The 12202-nt window shown below is 36.0% G+C and overlaps 1 protein-coding gene across 18 annotated transcripts in view; it reads left to right on the top strand.

Moving 5' to 3' along the window:
* LOC103554612 (complement factor H) overlaps positions 1 to 12202 on the top strand; it is a 162718-nt gene that overhangs the window by 90445 nt on the left and 60071 nt on the right. For 11 of the 18 annotated variants that reach the window (XM_070602388.1, XM_070602390.1, XM_070602385.1 and 8 more), the window contains 3 exons: positions 3475 to 3669; positions 4116 to 4292; positions 9419 to 9601. The exons of 4 other annotated variants lie outside the window; for them this stretch is intronic. In XM_070602388.1, the coding sequence (XP_070458489.1) occupies positions 3475 to 3669; positions 4116 to 4292; positions 9419 to 9601 (555 nt within the window). The remainder of the gene's footprint in view (positions 1 to 3474; positions 3670 to 4115; positions 4293 to 9418; positions 9602 to 12202) is intronic. 3 more of the 18 variants (XM_070602387.1, XM_070602393.1, XM_070602392.1) reach the window with 1 other exon arrangement.

Below are 12202 nucleotides of genomic sequence, written 5' to 3'. Positions count from 1 at the left end.
AGATGTTAGCTCAGAGCAAATCTTTCCCTGCTATAAAAACCTCAACAAACTGTTTCTCCCTTTGTCCCACTCGTGTGGAATCTGCAAGTGTCAGCCCGGCTAACCACCAGAGCCAGGCAATCTACAGGTATCTCCTGGGTGCTGGGCACAAAAACGATGGTGTCATAGAAGGATATAGGCTCATTACCAGGAGATACTGGTGGTCAAGAGTGAGGTGGAGGAAGAGCACACGATGGTGTCCACTGGCCTCCATCTTTGAAGAGTAATAGAGTAGGCCTGAGAACAAAGTCCTGCATTTGAGAATCAGAGGGGTTTATTTAACAGAATTGCAAACTATCTATAATCCATCTAACCATCCATTTCCCCATCTTGTCCGTGAGAACTTCAGAAGATCCCTTTGGAATAACTTTGCTGAGATTCAGATACAGTTGGGCTGATCTATCATTTCCGTAATGATAGATCATAAACATGGTTAAATATTTTCCTTATGGAAGTCACTCAAGATGGCAATGTAGGAGGATCTTGAACTCACTTCTGCCCACAGACACATCATATTTACAGTTACATACAGAATAATTTCCTCTGGGAAAAAAACAAAAGCTAGCTGAGTGACTCCTACACATCAGGCAAATGAGGAAAAACTCACATCAAATTGGGTAGGAGAGACTGGACACATCTCACCACAAACTTCACCCCCAGCACAGTGCCCCACAGTCAGGAAGGAGTTCAAAACTCCAAGCATCTCCCTGAGGAGAAAAAGGTTTGAACTCTACATTCAGTACCCCAATTTTAAGACCTGCACCTGAGAGTAATGGAGTAGGCCTCTAGATGTGAATTAAATTAAATGTCTGCCCCTCAAGCCAATGCTTTATGACAGGCAAATAAGCCTCTTCCACAGAAGATCTTGGCACTTTTTAATTGGCTCCCTCTGTACTCGGCCCTGGGGAGGGTGAGTCCACACATATGGGCCCTTTATAAATGGTTTCTCAGTTAGCGATAGCTTTGTGGGTTTTGTAGACTTTGTTCTCAGTCCTACTCCATTACTCTTGTGTTTCCTCAACTAGTTTAATGATTTAGGGGAAATGCAGTACAAATTCACAACTGGAATGATACAGGGCATAATGATAGTGAATCTCATGAGTACAGATTCACCTTTCAAAAAGAATCGTATATACTAGGTTGAATCTAATAACATGACATTTAGCAGTAATAACTGTAAGTTCCTGGGCTTGGGTCAAAGGAATTAGCTGCATAACTATAGACAGATTAGAAACAGTTTTTAAAAATCAGTGAATATTTTATTCAATTTTGAGATCGATTTGAGTCAAAATATTGAGGGAACCACTGTAACTGCTAATGAGAACACAGTCTGCGTTGGTGGAAGTGTAACAGGTGGAATGAGGCTGTTCTGCGTCCTGCCAATGTCAGTGCTGATCAGACCACATATGAAATATTATATTTGCCTCAATATTGATATTGTTAGATGGTAAAGACTTGTTTAAGTGTGCCTACATTTAACTGTGACAATTATAACCCCTAATTTTAATTATACCCCCTTCGTGTACCTTTTGAAAAGAATCTCACTGGACTATTTTACATATTTCGTATCATTTGAAACATTATAATGAGGTGGATAACCATACTTGTTCTGAAATCAGACAACAAGGGTTCAATTTTCTCCTCTATAATTTAATGGAAAATTTAATTGAGTTCCTTAACACTCAGTTCTTACAAGTCCAAAGACTCAAGGTTGTCCAAAGTAGAATTGTTGTTAAATGACAAACATCTTGGCATATCATGACGAAATTCATCCAAGAGTGAAGAGAAACTACTCTCAATCTCCAAAAAATGATGGGGGGAAAAAACCTAGAATGTTACATAAAAAGAATGAGCATAAATTAGCCTTTTAATCTCAATATTGGAAGCTTCACAAAAGTGGGGAAAGCATCTATCAATGATGAGAGTTATGAACTTTAGCTCAAAAAGCTATACCTAGAGAAGTTATCATTCATAAATCTTTGTTAAAAGAGGACATTAGTATATGCAAGGATTCAAAGTTTATAATCCACATAACAAGTCTGTAGAAACCACTTGAAAAGGTTCTCTTATCTATCAAAAATGAAAATGGATCAGTGAACTTAAGGAAGATGAAGTTGGTAATGAACATTTTGTGTGTGTATATCAACGTGTGTGTGTGTTGGAATTTTCTTTTAACATTTTGCATAAATTTTCTTGTAATAGCATCATATACCATGGAAAAAACTTATATTTATTTGGTAATAAAAGTTCTAGATTGTTTCTAAATCATTCAGTGAAAAGAGCATATTTTTCTGGAAAATATTATATAGATGTGTGTTATAAACAACATAACACTTAAATATATGTGTTAAAATTATTCAATAGATTAGAATAATTGAATAAAATATAATTATATTATACCTCATTTAAAAATATTTGTAAAACATATTTAAAAACATCTCAGGCCAGACCTGTGGCTTAGTGGTTAATTTTGGCATGCTGACCTTCAGGGACCCGTGTTCTTGAGATCCCAGGCATGGACCTACACCATTTGTCAGCTATGCTGCGGTGATGATCCACACATAAACTAGAGGAAATTGGCACAGATGATAGCTCATGGGGAATCTTCCTCAGGTGAAAAAAAAGGAGGATTGGGAACAGATGTTAGTTCAGTGCTAATGTTCCTCAGCACACACACACACTAAAAGCAAAAAAAGCAAACAAAAACCATCTCATTCTCCAATTAAAATTAGAAATAAACAATCAAATATTTACCATAATCTTAGCGATGTGAATATTAACCATTATTCCTACTTTCATCGCTCTAGTTAAATAAAGGAAAACTTGCCTCCATGATTGGCGTGAGGCATGAATAAGAATACTATCTTTCTGTGTGATGTGATAGATGGAAAATTTTTGTGCTTCTCTGCGTTTCTTACATTGTTTCCAATAAGTAGAAAATAAGCTAATGAATGTTAATCCAAAAAACCCACCCCTAAACCCTAGCTATCTCCCTACATTGAGTTGATCTGAGAAGAAAAGGCAATGCTCTGATTTCTGATGAGAATGGAAAAGAAGACAGATGAGCTGAGTGATAAAATCAGTACTTTCATCTCTCAACCGAGATGCTCATTTAATGAACCAGGGGTAGGATATACGTACTCAAGGAGAATTTGTTAAATAGGTCCATATAATTTTCTTCCTGGAGAGTCTTGATACAAGTTTATATATCATATGACCCCAAAGACACAATTTTATCTTCATTACCAAGGATTTCCTCACATACCTCAGTCATCTGAATTTTATACATTTTCTTGTCCTAGAAATTCTAACGCAGTGAGGATAATTATGCAGATAAGACAGTATAATTCATCAATGAAACAACTCATCTCTAATTTGTTTTTTATTAAAATAAAACATTATTTATAAGGGTTTTCTTATGTTTTTTCTTGAAAGTGAAGACTTGTGATTTTCCAGACATAAAACATGGAAGGCTCTACTATGAACACTATTATAAGCCAAAGTTTCCAGTATCTGTAGGACATTATTATTCCTATTACTGTGATAACAATTTTGTGACTCCTTCAAGATATAGCTGGGATTATATTTATTGCAGACCAAAAGGATGGGAACCAGAAGTACCATGCCTCCGTAAGTAAACCTCCTTATAATTGTATGTGTATCAGTATTTCTAAGAGTGGAGAGAGAAAAACAAATGAGAGAATACAGTTAAGTCTTGTTTGAAAAAACAGGGCTAAAGAATGAGTTCTATGAGCAAAAATACCAATGTGTATCTTTATTTTCATGAGGAGGTCTTCAAGAAAATCTCATGAGAAATAAAGATAGAGGTTTTACAGGAATATCTATATCATTTATACATATTTTAATAATAAAATCAAAGATAAATGATACAGAATATTAATTTTTCTTTTTCAAGGGACAGTTGGTAGTAATTTTAGTTTTTCTTAAGTTATACATTATTTTTGAATGCTTGTCCATTCTAATTTAAATATTGAAAAGATAATTATAAATTTACTATTTTGACCAAGTTTATGGATTTTTAAAAAATTTTCCTGTATCATTTTTATCATCCTTAGGACAATGTAATTTTAATTATTTGGAACATGGAAAGTATCCACCTTATGGAAAAAAATATTTACAAGGTGAATCTGTAAAAGTTGAATGCCATTCTGGCTACAGTTTTCCAAATGAGGAGAACTTAATGACATGTACGGAGAATGACTGGTCCCCTCCTCCCAAATGCATTGGTGTCAGTAAGTAAACTGGTCTGAGAATCAATATGTTTATGATTTGCTAAGACTCATCTATATTAACTGTGGTAAAACTTTTATATCAACTTCTTGTTTTGCGAATGGACCTATTTGATCTTGTTTTCTCCAAATGTATATGAATTGATACAAAAAATTCTTGATATATACATAGCAAGTTGAAACAATATGTGAGGTAAAAGACAGGTTATTTGAAATTTTCCATTCAGAGAAGAACAAAGGAAAAATAATTACAGAGTGAAGGTAGGTTACCTAAATTATGAGAGATTATGAAGGGAAACATTTTAGGCATTAAGGGAGTTCCAGAATGAGAAAAACTGGAGAAAGGGGCACAAAGTTTATTAAAGAAATAATGGCTGAGATCTTACCAAATCTGGGAAGATATATGGACTGTCAAAATCAAGAAGCTCCTAAGTCCCCAAACAGATTCAACCCAAAGAGATCTTTTACAAGACACATGCTCACAAAACAGGCTGAAATAAAAAACAGGGATAATTTTAAATCAGAAATAGAGACAAAAGTACCTCACAGTCATGGGAACCCCCATATGGATATCAGGAGATTTATCAATAGCTTCATGCCAGGAGAAAGTGAGATGATATATTTAAAGTGATGAAATAAAAAAACTGCCAACCAGGAATGCTTTATTCAGCAAAGCTGTCTTAGAGAAATAAAGGAGAGATAAAGACTTACCATACAAATCAATGCTTAGGGAATTCATCAACACTAGACCCGCCTTACAAGAAATGCTGAAAGGAGTGCTTCAAGTTGTAATGGAGGAACATTAATTACTATAAAAATATACAAAGATATACACCGGGAAAGGTAAAGATATAGTCAAATTTAGAACACTCCAGTGCTTTAATACAGTGGTGTATAAGTCACTTAATTCCAATATAAAGGTTAAAGGATAAAAGTTTAAAAATAAGTATACATACAATAATTTGTTAATGGATACTTCATAAAAAATATGCAAATTGTGACACAATACCATAAAATGTGAGGAAGGCAATAAAAGGATAGAGTTTGTGTGTGCTATTTGTTGTCAACTTAAACTAGACTGTTCAATCTATGATATTTTGTAATGTAAGCTCATGGTAAGCACAAAGGAAAATGTACAGTAGATTCACAAAAGATGAAGAGAAAGAAATCAAAGAATAACATTATGGAGAATCATCTATTCACAAAGGAATACAGGAAGAGAAGGAGAAAGGAACAACAGAACTACAAAACAGCTAGTAAACAATTAATTAGATGGCATTAGTAAGTCCCTACCTATCAATGATTACTCTAAATGTAAATGGATTAAATTATCCAATCAAAAGACATAGAGGGCTGAATCCATAGAAACATAAAAGACTTGGGGCTGGCCCCGGTGGCGCAGCACTGAAGTGTCCATGTTCTGCTTCGGCAGCACAGGGTTCGCCGGTTCGGATCCTGGGTGCGGACATGTCACTGCTTGGGAAAAAGCCACGCTGTGGTAGGTGTCCCACATATCAATTAGAGGAAGATAGACACGGACGTTAGCTCAGGGCCAGTCTTCCTCAGCAAAAAAGAGGAGGACTGGCAGAAGATGTTAACTCAGGGCTAATCATCCTCAAAAATAAATAAATTAATTAAAAAAGTAATAGAGTATCTGAATGATTAAGAAAACAAGAACAAATGATATACTATCTATAAAAGGCTCACTTTGGACTTAAAGACACAAATAGAATAAAAGTGAAGGAATGGAAAAATGACGTCATGCAAATGGCAACCAAAAGAATGCAGGAGTGGCTATACTTATATCAAAAAAATTGGCTGTATATATAAAACTGTGTCTAGACACAAAGAAAGTCATTATATAATAACATAGGAGTCAATTCACAAGGAAGATATAACAATTTTAAAGATACGCACACACCACATCAGAAATCCTAAATACGTAAAGCAAATATCGACAGGTTTGAAGAGGAGAAATTGACAGCAATACAATAATTTTCAGTTGATTTTTGTGTATAGTGTAAGATAAGGTCTCAATTTTATTCTTCTGCATGTGGATATCTAGTTTTCATAGTACTATTTGTTGAAAATACCATTCTCTCCCCATTGTTTGTTCTTGGCATCCTTGATGAAGATCAGTTGACCGTATATATGTGTATTTATTTCTGGGCTCTCTATCCTTTTCCACTGATCTTTTATCTGTTTTTATGCCAGTATCATACTGTTTCAATTAATATAGCTTTATAATATAGTTCAAAATCAGGAAGTGTGATGTCCTCTGCTTTGCTCTTGCTCAAGATTGCTTTGGCTATTTGAGGTTTTTTTGTATTTACATATTAATTTTAGGTTTGTTTTGTATTTCTGTAAAGAATGCTGTTGAGCTTTTGATCAGGATTGCATTGAATCCATAGGTCATTTAGAGTGGCATGGACATTTAAAAATATTGAAGACTCCAATCCAGGGACACTGGGTGTATTTCCACTTATCTGTCTTCTTTAATTTCCTTCATCAATGTTTTATAATTTTCAGTGCACACATCATTCACTTATTCGGTTAAGTTTATTCCTGTGTAGTATATATTTTTTTGTTGTTAATGTAAATAGGATTGTTTTGTTAATTCTGTTTTCAGATAGTTTGTGGTCAGTGTAGAGAAATGCTACTGATTTTGTATGTTGATTTTGTATGCTGTCACTTTGTTGAAATTGTTCATTAGTTCTAACAGCTTTTTCATTTAATCTTTAGCATTTTTTACGTGTGTTATTATTTCATCCGCACACAGAGATAAATTTACTTCTCACTTCACAATTTGGAGGCCTTTCTTTATTTTTTATATTGTTATTTTAAAGTTTTCTAATTGAGGTAATGTTGGTTTATAAAATTATATAAATTTCAGGGGTATATCAGTAGGTTTCTACTTCTGTAGAAACTACCTTATGTTCACCACCAAAAGTCTAGTTTCCATCTATCACCATATACATGTGCCCCTTTACACCTTTCACCTTTTTCTTGGCTAATTCCTCTGGCTAGGACTTCTGGTGCTCTATGGGATAAAAGTGGTGAGAATGGACACAATTGTCTTCTTTTTGATTATCGAGCAATCAATCTTCAATCAGCTCAGCCAGAGATTCTGGGGTGCTCTCAAAACTCTGTGCTCATCCAACCTGCAGTCTTTGTACTTAGCTTTCCCCAGGACTCTAGAGGAAGCCAAGTCCCATCGGTGTCCTGAGATAGGCAAGATAGTAGCCAGTCCCTCCAGTAGTAGTCAGATAAGTTGAGGTGCTAGATGTTTGGTCCCGTTCCTTCTTTACTCAGGGTGAAGTTCTGAGCTGGAGTTTCACATTTCACTCACTCTGCACTGAGCTGGAAAGAGGAGCTGTGGTAAATGCATGCAGTCCCCTCAAACTGTATGCTCTTTGAAACCAATGTTTTGTTCTCTGGAGCTCCTAGGCATCCAGACAATTGTGGTCTCCCTCATCTTTCAGAGTTGGGTTAATTAGAAGCCAATCTCTCAGGCAGCAGCTGGAAAAGATGTGAAGTCTGACTCCTTCTAGCTGTGTGACCGAGCTACTTCCAGGGAGAAACTGAGAGCTGCTAATTCTGCACTCAGCTGGGGATGAACTATGAGAAGTGCACGCACACCGATTCATAACTGACATTCTGTCCCGTGTAGTCCCCAGGAGGTACTAGGAAATGCTGGGTTCTCTAGTCCCAGAGACAGGCAAGTCAGAAGCCAGACCCTGAAGTAGCTGTTGGAAACATGGGGCACTAGATATGTGGCTCCAACTCTTTGTTCTTCAAGGAGAAGCTGGGAGTTGGGTATTTCTTCCCAAGTGGATGATGTTGTGCTAGGGGTGGTGTTTATGATGAAAGTATATCTCTGTTTCTCCTACCAGTTAGGATGTTGTCATTTTCTCATTCACCTGGCGAGCAGGAATCTCTCCACCAGCTTTTGTATCTCTAGTAAAGGGAATTGACACATCTGTAGCTGTTAATATGGCGTGCCTATGGGACAGGGAGAGGGAGAGTCATCCTATTCTACCATCTTACTAATGTCTGTCTATTTTTTTCAAATTTATACTTATACTGGCTTTTGTGTGCTTTTCTTTTTCTAATTTCTTAAAGTGGAAACAATTCTTGATTTTCAGTCTGTTCTTTTCTCTTATAGCTGCTTAATGGTAAAATTTTCTTGTCATCACTACCTTAGTGTCATTTTACAACATTTTATTTAACATCTTTTTATTATCATTCGATTCAAAATATTTAATGACTTCCCTTATGATTTTTTCTTTATCTATGGGTTATTTAATAAATGAACCAGACCTCTGTAAAGAAATCTAGTAACTGACAGAAGTCTACTTTTACTGTTTCAAATGAAGTTATACCTTATTTGGGAAATCATCATTTTGGACTTGGAAGATCAATGAATGCATTGATCTTTGTAACCTTCCTTGAACTCTGTAGCCATGTAGTTTTCAGCACCCTATCATGATGACCAACATTTCAAATTCTCAGATTCTCAGAGCCAAAGACAGTGGTAGATATGGCAGAATATTCTCTGAGATCATCACCTGATCTAAGATAACCCAGATGGTCAACAGAGTTCTGGGGTAGCTTAAGAGAACTAAACTAGAAAACAATGAAATTAGTCCCAGGAGAGACCCATTGCTAGGAGGACTCTGGCTTGCTACAGGATTCCAGATCCATTAGGCCAACAGATTTCTATAATTTCTTAGAATTGATTTTAAATTTTTTTTCTGCTTTTTCTCCCCAAATCCTCGCAGTACATAGTTGTATATTTTAGTTGTGGGTCCTTCTAGTTGTGTCATGTGGGATGCCACATCAGTGTGGCCTGGTGAGTGGTGCCCTGTCTGCACCCAGGATCGAACCTGTGAAACTCTGGGCCGCCAAAGCGCAGCACACCAACTTGACCATGGGGCTGGCCCCCTCATTCTGAATATTTTAAATCTTGTTTTGTCCCCCCAAAATTTGAAGAGATTATCTTTAATTAATATCTTTGGAAATTCATACCTTATTATCTCTAACAAAAAACTAAAATGATTAGAATTTTTCCAGGTTTTCATTTGCAAATGATGCATGCTTGTCTATTCTTTATGCTTTCTCCTTTTCAGAAACATGCTTAAAATCAGATATAGAAGTTAAGAATGGATTTATTTCTGAATCTGACACTACATATCCCTTGAATAAGGAAATGCAATTTAACTGCAAACCAGGATATGTAACAGCAGATGGTAAAACCTCAGGGTCAATTACATGTCTGCAAAGTGGATGGTCAGCTCAACCCATATGCATTAGTAAGTAATTGATTATGTTAGTGTTCATTATTATGATTATCATTATACAAAAATTTAATTTAATTCTTCTTTGGTGGGGGGTGTGAAGTGATTCCATCAGAAAAGATAAATAAAAAAGCTTTGAGAAAAATATATAATATTTTGCCTTTTATGATTAATCACTTGTGTGGTAGAATATCAGTCCATCTTTCAGGTAAGTTTCTCCTCTTTAAGACTTCCTGTGATTTCCAAACTGGTTAGGAGACTTATGTGTGTTCTGGTGTCAAGTCCTTTATTATTAGCTGAGATCCTTGTGCCTGTTCAACTTGTTTTTAGGTGATGAGACTTTTATGTCAGAGTCTTTGCTCCTAGACCTGAAAGTCATATTTTTAGTGAGAATATGGGTCCATAATGCATAATCTTGGATTATGCAACTTTTATGTTTGATACTGTAGAATGGGTGCAGTTCTGAAAAATCCTCTCCCTTCGAAAATCTTCCTAAACATCTAATAAGTGGAGACTGAGAAACACTTCTAGATAGTATCAAATTTTGCTGTGTGGAAAGAGTTCCGTGTCACACTACCAAGAAATTAAGGAAGATTTTTCTAAGAACAATTTGCTCAGTTTTTCTTATTTTTTTTTTTATTTTTTTTTTTTATTAATGTTATGATAGATTACAACCTTGTGAGATTTCAGTTGTACATTTTTGTTAGTCATGTTGTGGGTACACCACTTCCCCCTCCGTACCCTCCCCCCACCCCCCCTTTTCTCTGGTAACCACCAATCAGATCTCCTTCTCAATATACTAATTTCCACCTATGAGTGGTGTCATATAGAGTTCGTCTTTCTCTGACTGACTTATTTCGCTTAACATAATACCCTCGAGGTCCATCCACATTGTTGTGAATGGGCCAATTTCGTCTTTTTTTATGGCTGAGTAGTATTCCATTGTGTATATATACCACATCTTCTTTATCCAATCATTAGTTTCTGGGCATGTAGGCTGGTTCCACATCTTGGCTATTGTAAATAATGCTGCAATGAACATAGGGGTGCAACTGACTCTTGAGATATCTGATATCAGGTTCTTAGGATAGATACCCAGTAATGGGATGGCTGGGTCATAGGGTATTTCTATTTTTAACTTTTTGAGAAATCTCCATACTGTTTTCCATAGTGGCTGTACCAGTTTGCATTCCCACCAACAGTGTATGAGGGTTCCTCTTTCTCCACAACCTCTCCAACATTTGTCGTTCTTGGTTTTGGATGTTTTTGCCAATCTAACGGGGGTAAGGTGATATCTTAGTGTAGTTTTGATTTGCATTTCCCTGATGATTAGCGATGATGAACATCTTTTCATGTGTCTATTGGCCATATTCATATCTTCTTTTGAGAAATGTCTGTTCATGTCCTCTGCCCATTTTTTGATCGGGTTGTTTGTTTTTTTGTTGTTAAGTAGTGTGAGTTCTTTGTATATTATGGAGATTAACCCTTTGTCGGATAAGTGGCTTGTAAATATTTTTTCCCAATTAGTGAGCTGTTTTTTTGTTTCAATCCTGTTTTCCCTTGCCTTGAAGAAGCTCTTTAGTCTGATGAAGTCCCATTTGTTTATTCTTTCTATTGTTTCCCTCAACTGAGGAGTTACAGTGTCCGAAAAGATTCTTTTGAAACTGATGTCAAAGAGTGTACTGCCTATATTCTCTTCCAAAAGACTTATTGTCTCAGGCCTAATCTTTAGGTCTTTGATCCATTTTGAGTTTATTTTGGTGTGTGGTGAAAAAGAATGGTCAATTTTCAATCTTTTGCATGTGGCTGTCCAGTTTTCCCAGCACCATTTGTTGAAGAGACTTTCTTTTCTCCATTGTAGGCCCTCTGCTCCTTTGTCGAAGATTAGCTGTCCATAGATGTGTGGTTTTATCTCTGGGCTTTCAATTCTGTTCCATTGATCTGTGGACCTGTTTTTGTACCAGTACCATGCTGTTTTGATCACTGTAGCTTTGTAGTATGTTTTGAAATCGGGGATTGTGATTCCGCCGGCTTTGTTTTTCTTGCTCAGGATTGCTTTAGCAATTCGCGGTCTTTTGTTGCCCCATATGAATTTTAGGATTGTTTGTTCAATTTCTGTGAAGAATGTTCTTGGGATTCTGATTGGGATAGCATTGAATCTGTATATTGCTTTAGGTAGTATGGACATTTTAACTATGTTTATTCTTCCAATCCATGTGCAAGGGATGTCTTTCCATCTCTTTATGTCATCGCCTATTTCTTTCAAGAGAGTCTTGTAGTTTTCATTGTATAGATCCTTCACTTCCTTGGTTAAGTTTATCCCAAGGTATTTTATTCTTTTCGTTGCGATTGTGAATGGGATAGAGTGCTTGAGTTCTTTTTCTGTTAGTTTATTGTTAGTGTATAGAAATGCTACTGATTTATGCACGTTAATTTTATACCCTGCTACTTTGCTGTAGTTGTTGATTATTTCTAATAGTTTTTCTGTGGATTCTTTGGGGTTTTCTATGTATAAGATCATGTCGTCTGCAAACAACGAGAGTTTTACTTCTTCGTTACCTATTTGGATTCCTTTTATTTCTTTTTCCTGCCGAATTGCTCTGGCCAGCACCTCCA

The sequence above is a fragment of the Equus przewalskii genome, chromosome 31, assembly GCF_037783145.1.
Source record: "Equus przewalskii isolate Varuska chromosome 31, EquPr2, whole genome shotgun sequence".
NCBI lineage: Eukaryota > Metazoa > Chordata > Mammalia > Perissodactyla > Equidae > Equus > Equus przewalskii.
This window is presented reverse-complemented; position numbering and strand designations above follow the sequence as displayed.